Source organism: Varroa jacobsoni, unplaced genomic scaffold (assembly GCF_002532875.2).
Source record: "Varroa jacobsoni isolate VJ856 unplaced genomic scaffold, vjacob_1.0 scaffold_1295, whole genome shotgun sequence".
Lineage (NCBI taxonomy): Eukaryota > Metazoa > Arthropoda > Arachnida > Mesostigmata > Varroidae > Varroa > Varroa jacobsoni.
Window position 1 is genome coordinate 86,325 of NW_019214197.1, and position 18,949 is coordinate 105,273.

The following is an 18,949-nucleotide window of genomic DNA, read 5'->3' on the forward strand; positions in this document are numbered from 1 at the left end:
CAGCATACATCGTCACGGGAGCTCCCCTAGACATTGAATAGGAACTTTTGCTGCACCTGCCATATTTTTCAGACTTTTCTTCGACAGATTTTCACCTTTTTCTTTATTGGCAAATGAAATTAGGAATCACACATAAAGGTGAAGGGTATCTCAAAAGCTGGTTAGATGAGTTTCTCAACCCTGAACTTGAAAATTTCTGCCGAAAAGGCTCCTTTGGATTTGTTGAGAGATGAAAAAAAGGCAGCAAACTAGGCAGTTACTTTCGTTTTCGAGACGGATCAACAACTCGACACCAGGTTAGGGCGCTTCCACAAAACGAAGCTTGCTACTTTCTAGCAATACAGCATAAATTATTTGGTAAAATGGAACCACAAGGAAATTTACATAACGTTACTAGTGATTATGAGAGAAGTGACGTTTTCTATTCAGTAAGAAAAAAAACACTAGAAAAACCGCTTTGTTATTTAATCTAATATATTCAAATTGCCTACTTCCTTTAATCGTGATCAAATTTTCCGTCACCCAGAGTTGGTCACCTCAAGACGCTAAGACACACCAAATAAGCAAAAAGGCATTTTGACAAATACCGCAGCTGTAATAGTACTTTAGCAGTTCTAATTAACTGAACTGGGTTGGGTTCCCAGTACTAATTCGATGCTTGATAAACAAAGTGTACAAATCTGTTATACCCTTACTCACTAATGGTGTAATGCTTACATATGGTCACATTATATACACCCTCCTGGGGTGCACCCTCGCGACGTGTTGTAACAACTTACATTTATTTACAATTTATGTCTATTCATATTGCACCCCGTTCGTATATGCGCTATCCAGTTCGAACCAACACTGACCAGCTCTGTTACTAGCGGCCATTTCTCTTTTCAGCGAACATCCAACAGGTAGGAACTCGACGCTATCATCATCCTTGGAACTCTGCTCGTGGCTCGACTTCTGCAACAGATCCACCCAACATTGTAACATCCACGAAATCAACGCGTCACCAAAACAACCCTCAGATTCCGCAGGCCCCCACGAGGCCCATCGCTGATTACAAAGCCATCCAGCGGCAGCAGCTCAGCTAAGGCGGACCCAGGCCCATTGAAAGTTGCTCTTGAAGGTGACACAACAAAGATTTTTGCTGTGCTGAGAAATTTCACTTTTTACTTTATTTATCACTGATAGGGAATAGATTTCGATAGGTTTATTCACCCTCTGATTTTCGGCTGACCACTTACTGCCCAACTTGGGCAATACACGTCGAAATGCTCGATTAGGTTGAACTGTAATGAGTTCGTTCTTGATGAAACAATAGGTTCAGCTGGACACAAATCGCGCTGTTTTGACATTCCGAAACAACTTGTTCAAGGTAAATGTATTGCCCGTTTGATTAGGAGCAACTGCTGTGACCTGACCTGGGTTGTTCCGTACGTTCAGGTCGGCAGCTATATTATCACCGCTATAGTCATTTTATACCTGACTCAGTCTTTGTGTTGGAGCTTTCGTTGCTTGTAGAGCACACATGTTTTCTCGACACGTGGCGTCTGCCGATTCATCGCACGCAACAAAGTAAGGAGCTTCTTCCGCCCTTGTTTTAGGTAGACTTTTCCTCCGTATTATTGTCGATCACTGCAGTACAAAACAAAAACACATATATATATATACGCTGCCATGCAAAAGTTGACTCACGAACTCCTGACGACGGTTTCTGTATGAGTCGTTCGAGCTTCTGGCAGAAAGGCCCTTAGAATAGCATAAGAAAGGCCTGTCGTTTTGGTAAACATATGCCATTAATTCATTCACACTCGTTTTGTCTTTGGAAGCGATTCCACAACCCTCTACTATGGATCTATTTAGATACTGCCAATGAGAGATGATTTTCAGTTGGCTTGGTACAAAAGTTGTTCCACTTTTCAGTTTCAAATTTTCATTGTTCATATTTATATATTGCGTGCGGCTCACCAATTAAATCTTATCGCGGTTGAAGATGGCATAGCGCGAATGTATAAAAATTAAATCAGTCCTCTCAAAATGTCAATCTGTATGTGTTTACTGATAGATTGGTTTCATGAAATGAAAAAACAGAAATTTTTTGTTTATCTGGCATGCAAGCACGTTCTTAAGGTATATTAATAAATCCTGGATGCCCACTGCTGGGGGATCGTCAATTAAATGCCTGCAATAAATCAAATGAAAATGAGGTGAAGTTTCATAGACGAATTTTACGAGTGGTTCCTACATTTGATTTGCTTATTTTCAAACCAAAGCTACATATTCTGAGGTCTTCCAGCTACTCTCGTCAAAGGTTTTCTTTACAACAGCACCTTGGCGCTTGAGGTGTCATCAAAAAAACGTCTCAATAATACAATGATATCTTTTAATCTTCCTGAATTTAATCCCTGAACTGAAAAACAAGGTCTTCTCTAGTACAACGTACGTTTACAAACAAGGCAAATAATATATAAACAATTACATAAATAGGCATAATCAATTAAATGACCAAATCATCGTGTTGATACGAAACTGAAAAGCTAGAAGCAGCTAAATGAGGCTTTCATGATATTTTATTCCCGATGTAGTGTAATGTCTGGGGTCTTGAGTTTTGCGACCGATACGGCCACTATGTATACCTTCAAACGGCTGAACCTTTCCAACACGAAACGAGGTTTGTTTACGCCTGGTTTTGAAACTAAACCACCGCATGTGTTTCGAAATTAGGTAGGCGACTCCGTTGTTACTGTAACATAACCGGGACAGATGAGCTAGCATGATCGAGACGGCTGCTCTGTGACTTGAAATGCTCAATCTGCAGTAGAATCAACATTTTTCCAAGAAACAGAACATGCGCAGTTTTGACAAACTGCATATGAGGATGAAGACGGGTCTTCCCGGACCTCCTAAGCCACTCTCGCTTAAAAATTTCCGCAGCAATCGACAATTCGCCCATTTTCTACAAACTGACAAAGTTAGAAGGGTACCTAAGCTTATACAACAAAGAGTCGTTTGGGAATATTGTCAAAAGCACCAACTATAATAATATCCGGATAAAACAACCGTGATTATTTATAAAATGGCCTGTACGTTAATACACGAGAATTGCTGGCACAAGGGATGTAAACGGTGACTGCAATATTGAGAGAGGATATAGAAGCGTTATGGGCTTTGGGATTACGACGCCTGCTAAAGTGGTAAAAGGGCAATATGTTGAAATCAAGTATAGAACATATTTCAACTGTTTAATACTATTAATTCTTGCAAAAACGGCTGCAAAAAAAAAATTTTGTAATTTTGGTGATGCTGTGCTCGCCGTTCAAATATACCCATATCGACATCGTAAAGAGGTTCGATGTAATAGCCTTTGAATAAGTTAGTCGATACATCTTCACGCAGTTGATATATAATTGTTCGCGATCGCCTCAGACTGATGTCAAATTTGAAGTATGGCGCTAGTTCAAACCTTTAGATACTGAAGTCTGCGTTTGTAAAAACTATGTAATAAAGTAGAAGGTATTGCACAGGCAGGCGGTGATCGAATACGTTAAGAGAAATAGAATTTGTTCTTATACTTGGAGGATGAGAATCTTTTCTACCACCTATTTAAAGAGAGCAGAAAAAGAAAATGTAGATAATTGGAAACAGATTGTTCCTTTTATATTTCGTAATTAGTACAATATCACCGTTCGGCGTACAGATATTCGAAATTCGATATAAACTTCAAAATCACTGATATGATGGAACCTTTAGGATAGGTTTAGGTGATGGCTGCAAATAAAATTCATTAGCGACATATCTTCAAAGCAAAAGGTAGTACGGGCTGTATTACATGGTATTTATTTAGGCGTACAACTTTATTGAAAGGTCTTTCCTTTACTCTTTAGTGACATGATTTGTTTCGCCCCGTTCGTCTGCGATGGAGAATATCTGTGAGAAAGTAATAACGTAAACACATCCACTAACTAGTTTATAGTTCATAATGGCGCGATCTCACTAGAACGTCTGTTAGCATTGGATTCGTTTATGTGCTGCAATAAAGAATCAATTTATCTTCTAGATGAACTTTTTAAATGAGACGCTTTTCGATATAACAGACTGCTAAAAATTGCGAAATTTCATGTATTTCATAATATGGTTGGGAAAAACAGGAGATGGTTATTTAAAAAAAAAGACGCATTGGTTATTTAAATAAATAAATCTCAATCTGGTGCGTTATTAGAAATAGACATTTGAAAAAAAACTAATTTGTAAACTGAACTATAGTAAATTCGTCGACTTACTCAGTTCATATTGCTGCCAACAAAAACAAAATGTGCTAAAGAAACCACTACTTCGCCAGCATAAAAACGTGACGGTTTTTTATTGTAACGATAGAGCCCCCATGATCAGCGGGGTCAGGAGTCTCGTGAGGAAATAGAGTTAGAGGCAGAAAGAAATGGGTTGCCGCCAATGACCCTTCTTGTTCTTGAGCTATGCTCTGGCACTACTGCGGTATTAGTTCTAACTTACAAAGCTCTCTAGAAATCCGTCGATGTTGCTCGAATTCGTCATCCAGACCGTTGTGGAGGCTAACTTTACAATAATCACAATATCACTGAATATCATTTCTTACGGTATTACATAACACTCTGTCAATCGTGCATTTTTACCTGGCCGTTGCAATCGAATGCTGAGTAAAGATAGAGCGATGCCTGCATGGATAAGAGCGTATCCAGACGCCCAAACTTCTGAACTAAAATTAATAAAGTCCTGCAATGGTTCTGCATAAATGGGTTTATAAAGTGACAAAAGTCTACGCATTTCATGATCACCGTATATCATATCTTTGTAGTGTTTCCACGGTTTTTTTTGTTTCATGTGAGAAATAATAATTGTGTTCTGTCACTTTAAGCTTGCCGAAGAACTGAATTAAAGACAAACTCAGCTGCAGTACTTGGAGTAGATGATGCCGCATTAAATACACCTACAGGTGGCGTATGGTACACTAACGAAGATACGAAATTGCGCCTCGTGCTCGAAGCTTCGTTATCGAAGTCGTATGTGTCAATTTACGTCACTTTGTCTTAGTTCACTTGGGTGAATTTAAAAAAAATAGAAGCTTTCAGAAATGAGGTGCCATACATTGTAACAGTCTCACGGATTTGAAATAGGTACCACAACTAAACTTCAGCCATTATAAATCTTTGATCCGCAATACTTCATAACCTTTTCACAATATAGAAATGTTAATCATACATAACTATTTTACAATCCTATTTACATATATGCAATATTAACCCCGGTGATAGCTCACCGGTTGACATTAGACTGCTAATCTTAGAAACATGTATCGGTCTGGATTCTAATCCGGACATATACACACTTCGCTTCATGCCCGAAGTCAGGCATCGGGGAGTGACGTATAGCTCGGAATATTTGGGTATTGCTAAATTAGTAGATTAGGGTTAGGATAAAACATACTCCCGGACGACCTGAACGTAAGAATTAGGTAAGCAAATTGTATCAAAAATTGAGATGAGAAAACGTGTAGCTAAATCTCTCTAATAGGTATAATCTTTTATTGAAGCCGCTGAGTTGCTGGCTTCCGCAATATGTTAAAACAATAAGATCGAGAGATGTAGCAGACATCAGCAGTTCACACACATCTTTTATTCCATACATACGCATCGTGATGATAGCAAAGTCTTATCAGATCTCTTGTCCTTTTTTAGATAGTTTTTAATAATAAGGTTCATATTAAAGTTATTGAGAAACACGCAGAAAAGGCTTCACCAATTTGCATATGTTCTGTGGTTTAAAATATCTGACCTTGCCCCTAAGCCGTACTAGTAATCTTTGTGTAAGGCGACTTAAATTGTGTACATCACTCTCCGCAGTGTGTTCATCGAATATATCTTAACGACTACAAAACTGGTAGCAATAGAGAGCCTTGTATCAAGTCTATGATACATCATCCATTGTTTTTTCTAACAATTCTTATTTGTCTAACAAGCAATACCCATGTATATCTACTATTCTCAACCGTAAGTTGAAGCCAATTATACGCGTTCATAGACAATGCCAAGCTTAGCAGAACCTAGGTAAGGTTTTTCTTCACAGGGTTCTTCTCCTCTTCCTGCTGCTCAGTAGGCTGAGCGTGCGTTTTTGAATCGTTAGCATGTACTAGACGCTTTCAGCTATGAAACACCTACCCGCGTGCAACAGCCACTAAAGTAAAGGTAAACACGTTGAGCAGGAGAGTATCCTTTAACCAATGCAGGATTTCCTTATTCGCGCGACGTAATAACAACAGTGTTTGTAACACAATAACAAGGAGCTCTCTTGGTGTTCTTCACTATTCGGCATACTCTTAAGTAACTTCAAGGCGCACACTTACGTCTCGCTGATCAATTATTCAATGGAGCATCATTCTGAATACGTTGTTTCAATCCAAGAAGATTATTTGCACATTATTCCACTATTCTATTACGCTTGGAAGCACTGGGATTTTTCATACAGCGCTAAAGAACATCATACTCAGAATTCAGTGCACGCTTCTGTCAAACTGCACAGTCTCAGACTAGCTCTAGGTTTTTACACGCGTTTATGTCTATAGTACATTCAAGCGTGTCTCGGATAAGCGTAACTATCGAAAAGCCACAATTAGTGATCTTCGAATTGCCCTGTTATTTTTTAGGTCCACACACGATTAGGTCCAAATGAGTTCGCCGACAAGTAAGGTCAAGAGCGAGTTAATGACTCGCGTTCTTTGTAAAATCGTTTTTGGCCAGACACCGTGTTGCCATGCGCCGGTGAAGAAAACTGCACGGGCAGATTAAGTGCTAGCCCATCCGACTCTATCAAAACCTCACTATCCTCAAAGATACAATAATTATATTTTTCACAGTAGTAGCATTGATAATTTACGCATAGAAAGTGGAGAAATTCTCTTGTTTTAGGGCACAATAGAAGAGGATCGTACTTGATGCACTGAAGACTATACTAGAAAACCACTATACTAGGAGACGTAACTATTCATGATCACCATACGCGCTCACTGACTGAACCATACAAACACAATAATAGATCGTTGCCAATTGCGGATGTCTGAGCGGCTACGTAGCTGACACATGTGACCCGCCTCAAAGTTTGCTGAACAACGATGCCACCGTAAAAAATTTCGTCAGAATAGCAAATATAGATCAATTCATTTTGATTCAATATCTCCTCATCTGAGTTGTGTCACGTATATAGATGGATGTTTCAATATTTAGCGATAATCGCTCAGCAGTATCCATAAACAGCAAAATACTGTGACATATTAGTACGAATATTAATAGTATTTACTTCATTTTGTATATAAAACAATTAGGGAAATCTCTATCGTTATCAAAACAGAGCAGCGCTTGGATGAACGTATGTCATTCGCTCTGAGCGTTTTTTCATGGGCCAATAAAGAAACAAAAACTATCGACATTTCCTTAAGCAACGCTACAGTCGAAGCTACACTTGCTATGGAAGCAGTCCGTATTGGAAGAAAGAATGCACTAAGTTGAAACGTATCAATGCGACAAGCACGTTGAACGGAACATAGCACAATATTTACAGCATCCGTTTGTATCCAAAAATCATGAAATAGGCAAACCACGAAAAATTTATCGGGCGAAATTGTTGCAGAAGAATCTAAAGTCATCACATTGATCCAAGGAAACATAATTTACCAGAAGGAAAGCTACATAGAAATATACGGAAATGGACAACTGAATCTCGGACGCATCTAGTTGCTTATAGTTAACGCATAGAGCATCAAATACCACTTGCCAACACGCTTGACCTATTGTATTCACACACAGGGACTCTACTATTCGAGTAGTTTCACCTTAACCTGCTGATTCTTCCAGATATCTCGAGTACCTATTCGTCAACGATCGACGCAAGGCGCGTCCTTGCATCACTTTCTGATTTGCCGGCAACTACAGTTGTAGCAAATTACTATAACTGATACTTTAAAGCAACTTAGCAATAAATACCGAAGTAAGTAATCATAGGGCTATAATAGGCCGGCGCACAATAGGCCCAATGAATTGGCTTTAAATATTTGGTCTTCAGCGACGTACGATGGGATGTCGCCATTCTCGTTCGTTAACGCTCGGGAACGAAATCCGACAACTTTCCAAGTGGGCGGAAATACATGACGCGAAGATTCTTGCCGGACTACTAAATACTTGTGTATTGCATACTATGGGGTCGTAACTATATTGTAATGTGTAACTATTCGGCTTTGCGATGATCGCGGCCAACTTAGATGATATACTCATATATGTCTAACATCAAACGAGAAAATACTTGATCGAATTGCTAGTTTCCTATAATCAAAACGTAACGTCCTACCATAAGGGGGTTAAATTCCTGCTGTAACCGTTAGTTAATGATACCAATCAAAAATGGCAGGCGTAATTCCTGTATGTAAGTTATCATAATGATGGCTTTCCCATGTTACCTGACTACCAACAAGTAGTCGGAGGTCAGTCGAAATAATCATCCCTACAACACCCTGCACATTTAATGTAGTGCTTAGAGTCTGGTCTAACGTCAGGCACAAGATGTGGTTCGGTAAACCTGAACTTAGTTCCAGGCTAAATTGAATCCTGCAACACTCGGCTTACGCTTGACCCTCGTGAAAAATTCACTCAACAGCTTGAAGTTTTGCAACGCTAAGTTGGAGTACTGCATAAGGCCTTTGCGAACAAAAGGCGGGTACAACCGGTAAAAGCCAGGCATATAATTGGGTCGTTATAGATATATACCATTTCAAACTGCTGCAAAAGGATCTAAACGTGGCAACTTGACGAGAACGTGTAGATGTTGTGGAAACAAGATGGTTCTGCTAAATCTGTAAATCAGGATACGGGAGTTAGTAGATGATAAAGGCAGCAACGGTATCGTTGAAGCTGACGCTGTCTTCACTCCGGAGGCCAGCCCGAAAGCTTCGCTAAAGCGAGCCTAGACACCGAACGGAGTCGGGCATACGGTACCTATCAGGCCTTACCTTGTACAGGACGCAGCTGCACTTGGGCGCTAGAAATTCGATACCGTATTTAAACAATTACCATTCTTCGTTTATCAAATATTGAGTATGCCCGTCGTATTTGATGACAAAACAAAACCCCAATCAACTTGAAGTGTATTTGGCAGGTTCTAGCGAATGAGGGTCAACAGCACATTCCTCCAACTGTTATAATAGCGAGCTGGTCCGAATAAATGAGGTGTTTTATACCCGGAGTGTCAAAGATCCCAAGGGGAAGCACTGGAGCTCCATGTTTCTCGATAACATATAATACTAGAATAGCATCGTTACTGCGATCCACTAACGCGCTTCCTTAGAGGGAAATGATGGCCTATCGTGTGGCTTTAAAGCACCCTCGCAGAACACCTCAGCTCTCTGAAAGTACCGCTTCCTGCGTAGCCTTAAGGTTATCCCCCTATATGCATATATTTACTATGAACAATCTTGTCTGAACGTTGAGTCTTGGTTTTCAGACCAACTACAACCTGGTACAATGAGGCCACGGCGTCGCAAGGACGCACTCGAGGACTAAACGCCGTTTAAGTATATATTCACTTCTCTGGTGCTTTGCGTAGCGTTGCCAGACCATCGACCGATTCTCATTAACGGGCGCGCGACGAGTAAGGCAAGCTCTAATATGGTAATAGCAACAGTTGCAATACGCAAAGCGTAGTCACTCTCTGTCGTTTTAGCCAGGTGTCGTCGTTGGTCGTATGTGACCTGTCACAATTAATACAATCAATGAATATCCGCCAGAATGTCGACGATCTCGACAGCCGGTGCGGGTGTTCTCGCCGTGAGAGAGCCCCCGCACATGTCATCCACGCTAGAACATCAGCAGAGCAGTTTTTCAATACTCCAAAAGTTGAAATATTTTCGCATTGTGAGGTTCTTCCAAGAGATAAGTCAAATCGGAAGAAATTACTAATTATCTCACAGTGTTAACGACCAGTAAGCATTATATGTAATACAGTACGATAAATTAGCTGTCTATTAACGTTGTGCGAAACAAGCTGTTGTAAAAGCTTTTGATGAGAAACGTCGTGTCGATCTGAAGACCGCCGCTTCTGAAGCTCGTCAGTCCACGGAAGCCCTGTACGCCTTGGAAACACTAATAGATGTAGAAGAACACAACTATATTCAATTCCGTAAATTGAATCATTTTCAATGACTCTAGTTAACTCGTGTCCAAATATCGTAAAAATCGTGTCCAATTTTGAAATGTTTCTGCTACTGACAGTCTTTCGCTTTAGAAATCAACAACTCCTATCGCTGTTGATTGCTTCTTGGTGGCTAGCATCGCCCCTTATGAATTTGCCGCCAAGGAGAAGACTAAACGTGTGCAGTGTCTCATTCCATTTAAAGTTAAGGAGTGCTGACAATGTCGTTTTCTTCAGATGTGGAAATCAGCAAACAGGCTCATATTTAATTTTTGCGGGAAGTCTCAGGTTATCATGCCATGATAATATACTGTATTAGTAAAAAGTCTTTTTTTCTAAGAACATCTCCCACAAACAATATTTATTCACAAAAATCGACTATAGTCATTATCCGGTATTGTTACGACGAGAGTTCGTTCTTCTACCGCCATAAGGGCTCAGTCGAAGTACAAAGCGTGCACTTTCAACAACAATCAAGCCAATTACACACGATGATGAAAAATTAACTGCTGAGGTAAGCTCCAATCGTAAGTTTGAGTTCCGCATATAATACAATATAAAGTAACTTCGACGAGCTGCACAACGAAATAATTTTTTCTTACCTATTTTTAGTATTTGATCAAATAGTAGCAATTCTGTCCTCATTTTAACAGTTATCGTTCTAATCTTCTATTCTAAAATTCTAATCTTACTTATTATTCCTATTATATATTATTTCTAAATGACAAAAGAGTCAGCTGAGGTCCAAATACATCCGTATGAGCTATCCGTGGTGACCCAAACCACGAATATATATTCTATATATATGTGTACATTTGATTGAATACAAATTTTCGGTCGGTAAAATACTCGGCATTTCCCCAAATCATTGCCACCCATCATTCAAAAGTGCAATGCTGCCCCTAAATAATTAGAAGTCATTCCTTATTTGATCCGATAAGATGGTTTCTTTACCCACAAAAAAAAATATAAAAAAGGCCGTGAAGTAGAACCAAGAGCACCGCCCTCTGTTAGGTTATGCTTCAATCGTCGCTTCCTATTTCTGTTCACTTGAAATTTAAGCGTTTGGCCACATTTTATTTAAATGAAAAGCAGTACAGCTACACGTTAACGGCATTATTAATTCAGAGTCGCGCTCTATCAGTGTGTGTCATTGACAATTGGCTCATAGAGTTCACATGATTTTATGAAAAAAAAAAAAAAGTATGTTATACAAGGATATCATAATGTCACATTATCAGAATTTGTTTTCATTGATCTATATCGGTTGATATGCCCACTAGAGGTTGATGAAGTGAATTCCAGCAAAATTTGCCCCAGCGGCCGCCGTAGCTCCAACAGCGCTCATTGGCTGTAGTATAATTGTAGCCGTTGTCCCATCCGAACCCGGCTGAACAGTGCCTACTGGAATTACGGTCTGTAACGATGGCAGGGTCGTTGCAGAGGCCGTCGCTGGGTGGCCATCGTTAGTCGATCCACCAGCTTCAGCAACCTCTTCAGTTTGTACTTGTACCCGGCCATCATTAGAGTTTCCGGTTACCAAGAGACCCGCATCTTCTAAGCTCGATGTGGCGACTACGGATTCTGTTGGAATGCCGGCTGAAGTTACGGTTCCAGCCAAGGCCGACGACTGACCCGGTACTGCCAGCTGAATAATTGTCGGTAAGCGGGTTACTACACTAGACGGCGCTGAAGTTGATGCTACAGTTAGGGCCTGCTGCTGCTGCTGTTGCTGCTGCTGCTGCTGCTGCTGCTGCTGCTGTTGCTGTTGTTGTTGTCTGGCGGGGCAGGCATGTTTCCGCAATTCCACGTTCCGTTTGTAAGCTAACCCACACTCATGGCACTGGTAGGGCTTCTCGTTACTGTGAGTCTTCATGTGCTCGCGCAAAGTTGCCTTTACCTTGATTAAATGAAGCAGAGGAGTTACGATTAGAAAGTGGGAAAAAGTATACAATTTGAAACATAAGTTCGATTTGAATTGACACGGAACGGCACAACAGTAGAAAAAAACACGTAAGCAGCTCAAAATAACACAATACACATCCTAATTTTATAATTTATGTCAAAGTTTAAATCATTTTGTAGACAGATTAGTCGAGACCAAAACAAATCAACATGGCCCACCTTAAATCTTCGCTGGCAGATATGGCAAGCGTATGGCCTTTCGTCTCCGTGGGTTTTCATATGTCTCTTCAGTGTGCGTTTCACCTTGAAGCTTATACCACATACCTCACAGACGAACGGTGTTTCGCCCGTGTGTGTTCGAACATGGTCAACCAGAACATGTTGGAACTGGAAGCCTCGGCCGCAAATATCGCAGGTGAAAGGTTTTTCAGCTGAATGCGAGCGCAGGTGAATATGTAAATATTGACGCGTTGCGAAACGCTTATGGCAAAGTTCGCATTCAAAATTCTTCTCGCCAGAATGAAGTCGCAAATGGTGCTTATAGTTGGTCTTCTTGGCGAACGGTTTATCGCATCGCTCACAATAAAATCGTTCTTCGCCCCGGTCATGGGCGGCCATATGCTGATCAAGATGAGCCTTGGTCAGGCAGCGTCGCGAACAGATATGGCACTCAAATTGTTTTGTTCCTGTAATTTTGCGCATGAACACACATATAATATTTAAACAAAGGATGAATGCGGAATTAAAAACCGGGGTGGTTTAGAGTATTACAGTTAGTTAAAGAATAAAAAGCGGTCATATGTATTCAATGCAAGTGATTAAAAGGTTGGAGTTGTTAGGGTGTTCGATTAATTATTTCATCATAGACCCAAACCCTTTAGAACTAACGAGCGTTTCGTTAAACCAGATAACCGTTTTTCTTAAATTTTGAGCATATCTTGGCTATGTCCGCTTTGACGTGAACTCTTTCCAATGCTTTTTTCTATGTTATTACACCTTCGACGCTATATGACGTTACAGGGTCAGCTTCAATCTCGTAACTTTAACTTTACATATAGACGGCACGATTGAAAACCTATATTGATCCCGAACTAACGTGTGTGGATGAAGAGGTGAGCCTGAAGTCGATCTTTATCTGGAAAGCTCTTCGCACAGTGTTCGCAGTCGTGTCGTTGAGTTGGGCCGTTACCAGGATGTTTTTCCTCGCGATGTTGATGCAGGGTTGCCTCAAATGCGAAACGTCGATTGCAAATTTCACACTCGGGCAGTTGATCCGAATGCGTCTGCTTCAAATGCTGGGCTAACTGGAGGCGCTTCGAGAATGACTCCGCACAGAATGAACATTTCGCTGCGGCACTCTCTAAAGCTTCGTCAAAAAACACAGCAAAGAAAAAGAAAGAAGGTTTAATCGACGTACTTCGGTCCTTAGAATGTTACCTTAACTAACGAATGCCTATAAAGTTTAGTATAAAATTGACCGATAATTCCTGTATACCTATTCCTACCATGCCCGGTCACAATAATCGATCTTTGACGAAAGCTTTTATTACACATAAGTGTAGATTTTCTATGATGAAGCTTATATGTGACCTTGTCAAAAATTATAAATAGCCGAATGAATCGATAGAAGCGTATTAAATGTTGGCCACGATTCCACCATCAATGGAGAATTTGAGGCTCTACTTCCTTCCTAATATCACATATCCTGCAACATTATTAAACCGATAGGAAGACATTAAATGCATTAAGGAGGAAGTTCTGCTCGTACCTCTACGCTTGCCACCGGCGCCGCTTCGGACTGATGATCGATAGACTTGAATTGCAGGTGCCGTCGGGTCAGCTAATGAGACAGTCGCATCAAACTGTTTCGTGGCATTGATATTCAAGGCTTCTGCAGTAGCCTTTTGATCTTCTTGTTCATTGCGGAGAACGGACTCCGCTGTTGATGCTGGTAAAGAAGTCACAGTCATCGCAATAACTTCGCTTGGATTACACGACTTAGACGATACCTGCCCAAGCTCCACAGCTCCATCACCTCCCATCGACTCTGCAGCGGTAATTACAGATGCTACGGGGGTTATTATCCCAGGAACGAACGTCTGCTGCTTATTGCTGCCTGTTGTGATAGCTTTGTTCTTTTTTGGCCAGCCAACTCGTTTATCTTTTTGTCGTTGACCAAGCCGGGAAAATTTTTGACGCCCAGCTCGAGGCTGCCCCTTTGAAATAATGACACTTTGCTGCTGCTGTTCGCACTGTTGTGAAAAGTCGCTTTCGGCTACTTCGGAGACATTAGTTGGAACTGAAAGCGTTGACTGCATTTCTGTTCCTGGAACTTGCGGCAATCCCAGTTTGGCAGTTGGCTTTTCTGTGCCCTGATGACTTTCATCATCAGCCAAATCGTCCAAAATGATAATCTGTGCTATTTCATCTCCGTCTGCAATATCTAAAAGTTGCTTAAAAACTATGAATCGATATCGTCATTGATAGAATAGGTAGGCCACATTTCAATGTTACAATTTGTTAAGGGAATTTTTTTGGAAATTAACAAAATTTTTATGACTCTTGATACGATATGGTTTTAAGCTGTTTTCCACCCGGTAGTATACTTTAATCCACAAAATGCTTGACTGTATGTAATATCTTAAAAATAATTAAATTTTATCTTTTACCGCTATCTGACTGAACGTTACTTTTTTTCATCACAGCGTTTTCTTTATATTTTCGTTTTACAGGAGAAACTGCCGCTTGCAATGGTGAATCCTGGGGAATAGGTGATTTTCGCTTTGAGTCTTTCTTTGCATCCTTTGTCGTACACTTTCGCTGGGTAAATCCGTTTCCCAGGAGAAAGTCTTTACCAAATAGCTCGATATCTTGCTCTTCCTTGCACTGTAAACTGTCCTCGAACCCGTAATGGATCATGACACTTTTCCGCCTATCTGCAACAATGATTTCCTGAAGTGAGGCCACCAACGCCACCACAGAACCAAGCATTCGTCGCATTGATTCTGCGTCAATTGGGGAGGCCTCGAGGAGCTCTAGCATCCTCACCAAGGGCTTCAGTAACTCAACGAGTTCTTGTTGATACAACGACGAACGCTCATCAAAGAAAAGTGTTGAGAGCGCAGACGTCAGAGTCTTTTCATGACGTGAATTCGCATCCTTTTTGAGCCTTTGCCTAAGAACAGGGTTGAGACGTGGGAACGATGTAAGGGATCGTAAATTTGGTGGTGCTTTCAAAAATTTTAACTCATCTTTGGCTGTCTCTTGCGCTTCTGGTGTCGTATTCTCCCGCAAGAAGTCCTCTGTAGACATCGTTGACACTTCTTCCATAGTAGCGGTTCCCACTTTAACCGTCTCATGTTCGCTTAGGGTCCCTGACGCGTCCTTTATTTTCTCAGGGCTAGTTCTTTGATTAGAAATTTCACATATCGCGGTAGACTTAATATCAGTAAGATTGCCTACCAAGTTTACAATCTGCGTGGTATCCCTGCAAAACCCTTGTCGTGCGAAGGTGTCCCCATTTACGGCTGCTGACGTATAGCTTTGACCACAGATTTGAACGTCGCTTGGCATATAGATAATGACGTTGCTTGTTTGATGCTGTCCACTATCCACTGCCTTTAGATGGGCACGTTTGACGCCTCCTGAACTCCTCTCAATAAATTCCAGCCCTTGACCAGGTGTAAATTCTGGCACAAACTGTTGGGTCGTAAACTGAAACTCGCCATTTTTATCATCGGCATGGGTTGGGAACAGTTGACCCTCAAACTGTCCGCTTTGCTCGAATAGCCCGGGTTCCTGAACCACGCTACTCACGTCCTGAACAACTGTTCCTGTTTGACCTACACCGGAGGCAAACTGGAAGTTAAAGTTCTGACCTCGATACTCCATAGTCTGTGACATCCCTGTGGACCGGCCCTTGTCGACGTCAGTTGTATAGCCGATATCGGCTATGTGTGTGGCCGGAAGTCCTATATCAGAGAAGCCTTTCGCCAGTGACCCTGACATTTCATTTATTCGTTCCGAAGACATTCTGAAAAATAGATATTTGTTAAAGGGATTAAAGGACATTAACGAGCTAGATTTAAGGGTACATACTAGAAGATATTTCGAGTCTTAGTCATTAATCACTTTCCTTTTCGGCGAAAATATATCGCTTGTACATAGTTCTTCTCCAACTTTCGGTTTCATTCTACAATCTAAATTGAAATAATTGTAGTTTCTTTACTAATGTTGTTTCTTTCAACCTCATCCATGTCAAATCATGCTATATAAGACAAATAAGAAGTGTCGAAAAATTTCTATTTTCAAGGGAACACTTTCATATCCAAATAAATAAATGCGGGTATCCTTGTAAAGAAAATTTGAGTTTTCTACTGTATTTAATGTTTCGTTATCGTAAGGAAAAAATTGAAGATCGGAGCCATTAGTAAAAGCGAGCAAAACTTCCTTAACAGCCTAATAGATTTCTGGCAACCCGCTTTCGTATCCAAGACAAGCAAGACATGCAGGATTATACACATTTTGTGTCTGCAGCGCACTGATACTACTGTATCCATAATTCTTCAACAGCAAGCTTTTTATTAAAGAATAACTATTACTTAATAAAATTGAAGTAGCTTAGTAAACTAAGTAATGTACCTTTTATGTGACAAGAATAGGTCTCTCCTGCGGAAAGCACGCCTATAGTTGACCTTCATTTGACCTTAATTAAATTGATTTTGAAAGAAACTAAAAGGCAAGCTAGAGGGCTAAATTCGGTTAACTATATATATATATATATATATATATATATAACTATAATATTAAATACGTTTTTGAGAATACCCTTTCATTAACAAGTTTTTTTTAGAAAAACGAAGTCAGAAACTTATTAAATTTATTTAAAGGGTAAATAGGCTATACTCTAACTACTACTATAAATTTTTGTTCGATTCTGGGGGCCTCATCCTCCTAACCAATCCCCGCAATAGCGCAGTGGATAACGTGTTTATCTGCTAAACTTAGTAATACGATGATGGTCCAGGTTCCGAGCTGCGCGGAAGCCATTGTATACAAACAACATGCGCAAATTAAAAAAATTTTTAGAAGTCTGCCATCTCCCTATAAGCAATTCAATGTACAATTTCAAATGAATTAACAAATAAATTTCACGAAGTTTACTTATCACCTGCATATTGTTGTTACTGCTATTATTATCATGTGTAGCATGATTCACTATTAAACGTAAAGAACGGGCAGCAAGACAAAAATAAGACACAGCCTAATTTAATAAGTTCTAGCCACTACTGCATATAATTGTATGATGATCTGGCTAAAAAAAACTCCGTCTGATTGCCACACAAAACGTAGTCACGATCCATATAAATTTGCTTAATAACGCGTAAGCATCTTGCGTTAATACAAATTAAGCATTTGCCTCCATTCAGCTTCTAACATCAGTAATTGAATCATCTGTTTGTTATTTCAGGTTTTTTCATTTAAATTGGATTTTCCTCTCTCGTCCTTTTCCATATTGCGCTTTAAATTGGAAGCCTTCATGGGTGCATCTCATATGACCATTGACGATAATTTCTTTCGCAGCAATATATTAAGCTGTCTATTATCGGACAATAGCAACTGCCTAAACTCGATCAAAGTGCATGATCATTTCTTAATTATATTACATCACTTATTCTAGCACCTAGTTACTGTTTAGAGGTGAGCCTCGTTATAAATTCGTTCGAAGATTGCCCGCTCAGAAAATACATGCAGAGCCAATCGTAACATACAAGCACTACTACAGCACACTGGGCCAAGGGGCTTACCTTACTGACCCAGCTGACCGCTCATGACACCAGATGCGTTTAACGAAGTACTTCTAAACAGTTAAACAGACATTATCCAATTAATGGCAGATTACATTCTAAATCCTGTTTACGTCACAATACCATACCACAAACACTGATTTATTGAAAAAATATTTTTGTCAAATCTTCATTTCAGAGTGGCGTTGTATAGCACTGGTGTTGCAAGCGACAATAGGCGTTTAGCGCTCTTCATAGAAGGTTCGGTAATTGCCGGCATATCAACTTTGTATCGCATGATCGATGTTATCAGGACGATAGCGGTGGTGTCTTAAACTCCTTATAGTATTTTGGTTATCATGACTTTCCCATTAGGTTATCGAGATGTTCAGGGGGCGGATCCTTCAATGGAGAAAGGCTAGACGAAGAAGAGTAAAAATTTTAAAAGCGAAACTTCTATGTAATCTCCTCTCCTAAAGGTATCTATTCTTGCGGTGCTGAACAGACCGATCGTTCCGCCGTTCGCAACGGCGGTTGCAGTGCAAGACTAAATCGGTTACTGGCAGCTGCATATTAGTTATATACAAATACATATATATGATATGATAAATATATATGCTTTTCCTCTTTATTAGGCGAGATAGGATTACCTAAACTGTTGTTTCCCTTTGCACAGCGGAACAGTGTACGTAATTAAAAGCGCGGGTGTATTTATAATGTTTTATTTTATAATTTATCTTTATTCAGAACATAATCTTTTTCTTAACATATTGTTAAAAAGTACATTTAAAAATTATTAAGCCTTGTCGTCTAAAAAATGTTGTGTATGATTATTTGAAAAAAATAAATTTCTTGCATGCGTAAAACAAACTTCTTTCTGTCAACACATCATTGACGGATTATAGTGAAGTTCGACTAATCAATTAAAAGCACTCTGTTTGTATTGATCAGATTTGTTAGTCTGCAAACTAGCAATTGCGATAAATAGATCATGTTTAGATTTTTTAGTCTGCTTTTTAATGATAGCGCTTTTCAAAAGAGCTCCAAAGGAGTTTACT

At 40.0% G+C, this 18,949-nt stretch overlaps 1 protein-coding gene and 1 long non-coding RNA gene across 7 annotated transcripts; both read right to left on the minus strand.

The window, feature by feature from the left end:
* Window positions 1–765: 765 nt before the first annotated feature.
* On the minus strand, window positions 766–2,251 carry LOC147752371 (uncharacterized). The gene is made up of 2 exons (XR_015314249.1): window positions 1,213–2,251; window positions 766–954 (listed from the first exon to the last, which is right to left on the minus strand). It is a non-coding gene; the product is annotated as an uncharacterized LOC147752371 (long non-coding RNA).
* An 8,273-nt stretch (window positions 2,252–10,524) lies between these two features.
* On the minus strand, window positions 10,525–18,339 carry LOC111268508 (uncharacterized). Of its 6 annotated transcripts, none has more exons than XM_022847529.2 (6): window positions 17,913–18,339; window positions 14,775–16,138; window positions 13,874–14,548; window positions 13,202–13,471; window positions 12,325–12,791; window positions 10,525–12,100 (listed from the first exon to the last, which is right to left on the minus strand). In XM_022847529.2, exons 2-6 carry the CDS (start codon window positions 16,135–16,137, stop codon window positions 11,480–11,482), a joined length of 3,396 nt encoding a protein of 1,131 aa, XP_022703264.1. In that variant the 5' UTR covers window position 16,138; window positions 17,913–18,339; the 3' UTR covers window positions 10,525–11,479. The 6 variants fall into 6 exon arrangements, with proteins under 6 accessions (XP_022703264.1, XP_022703260.1, XP_022703261.1 ...); XM_022847525.2 differs by lacking the exon at window positions 17,913–18,339 and adding an exon at window positions 16,747–17,420 and having other exon boundaries at window positions 13,202–13,465; XM_022847526.2 differs by lacking the exon at window positions 17,913–18,339 and adding an exon at window positions 16,747–17,418 and having other exon boundaries at window positions 13,874–14,539.
* Window positions 18,340–18,949: the final 610 nt, after the last annotated feature.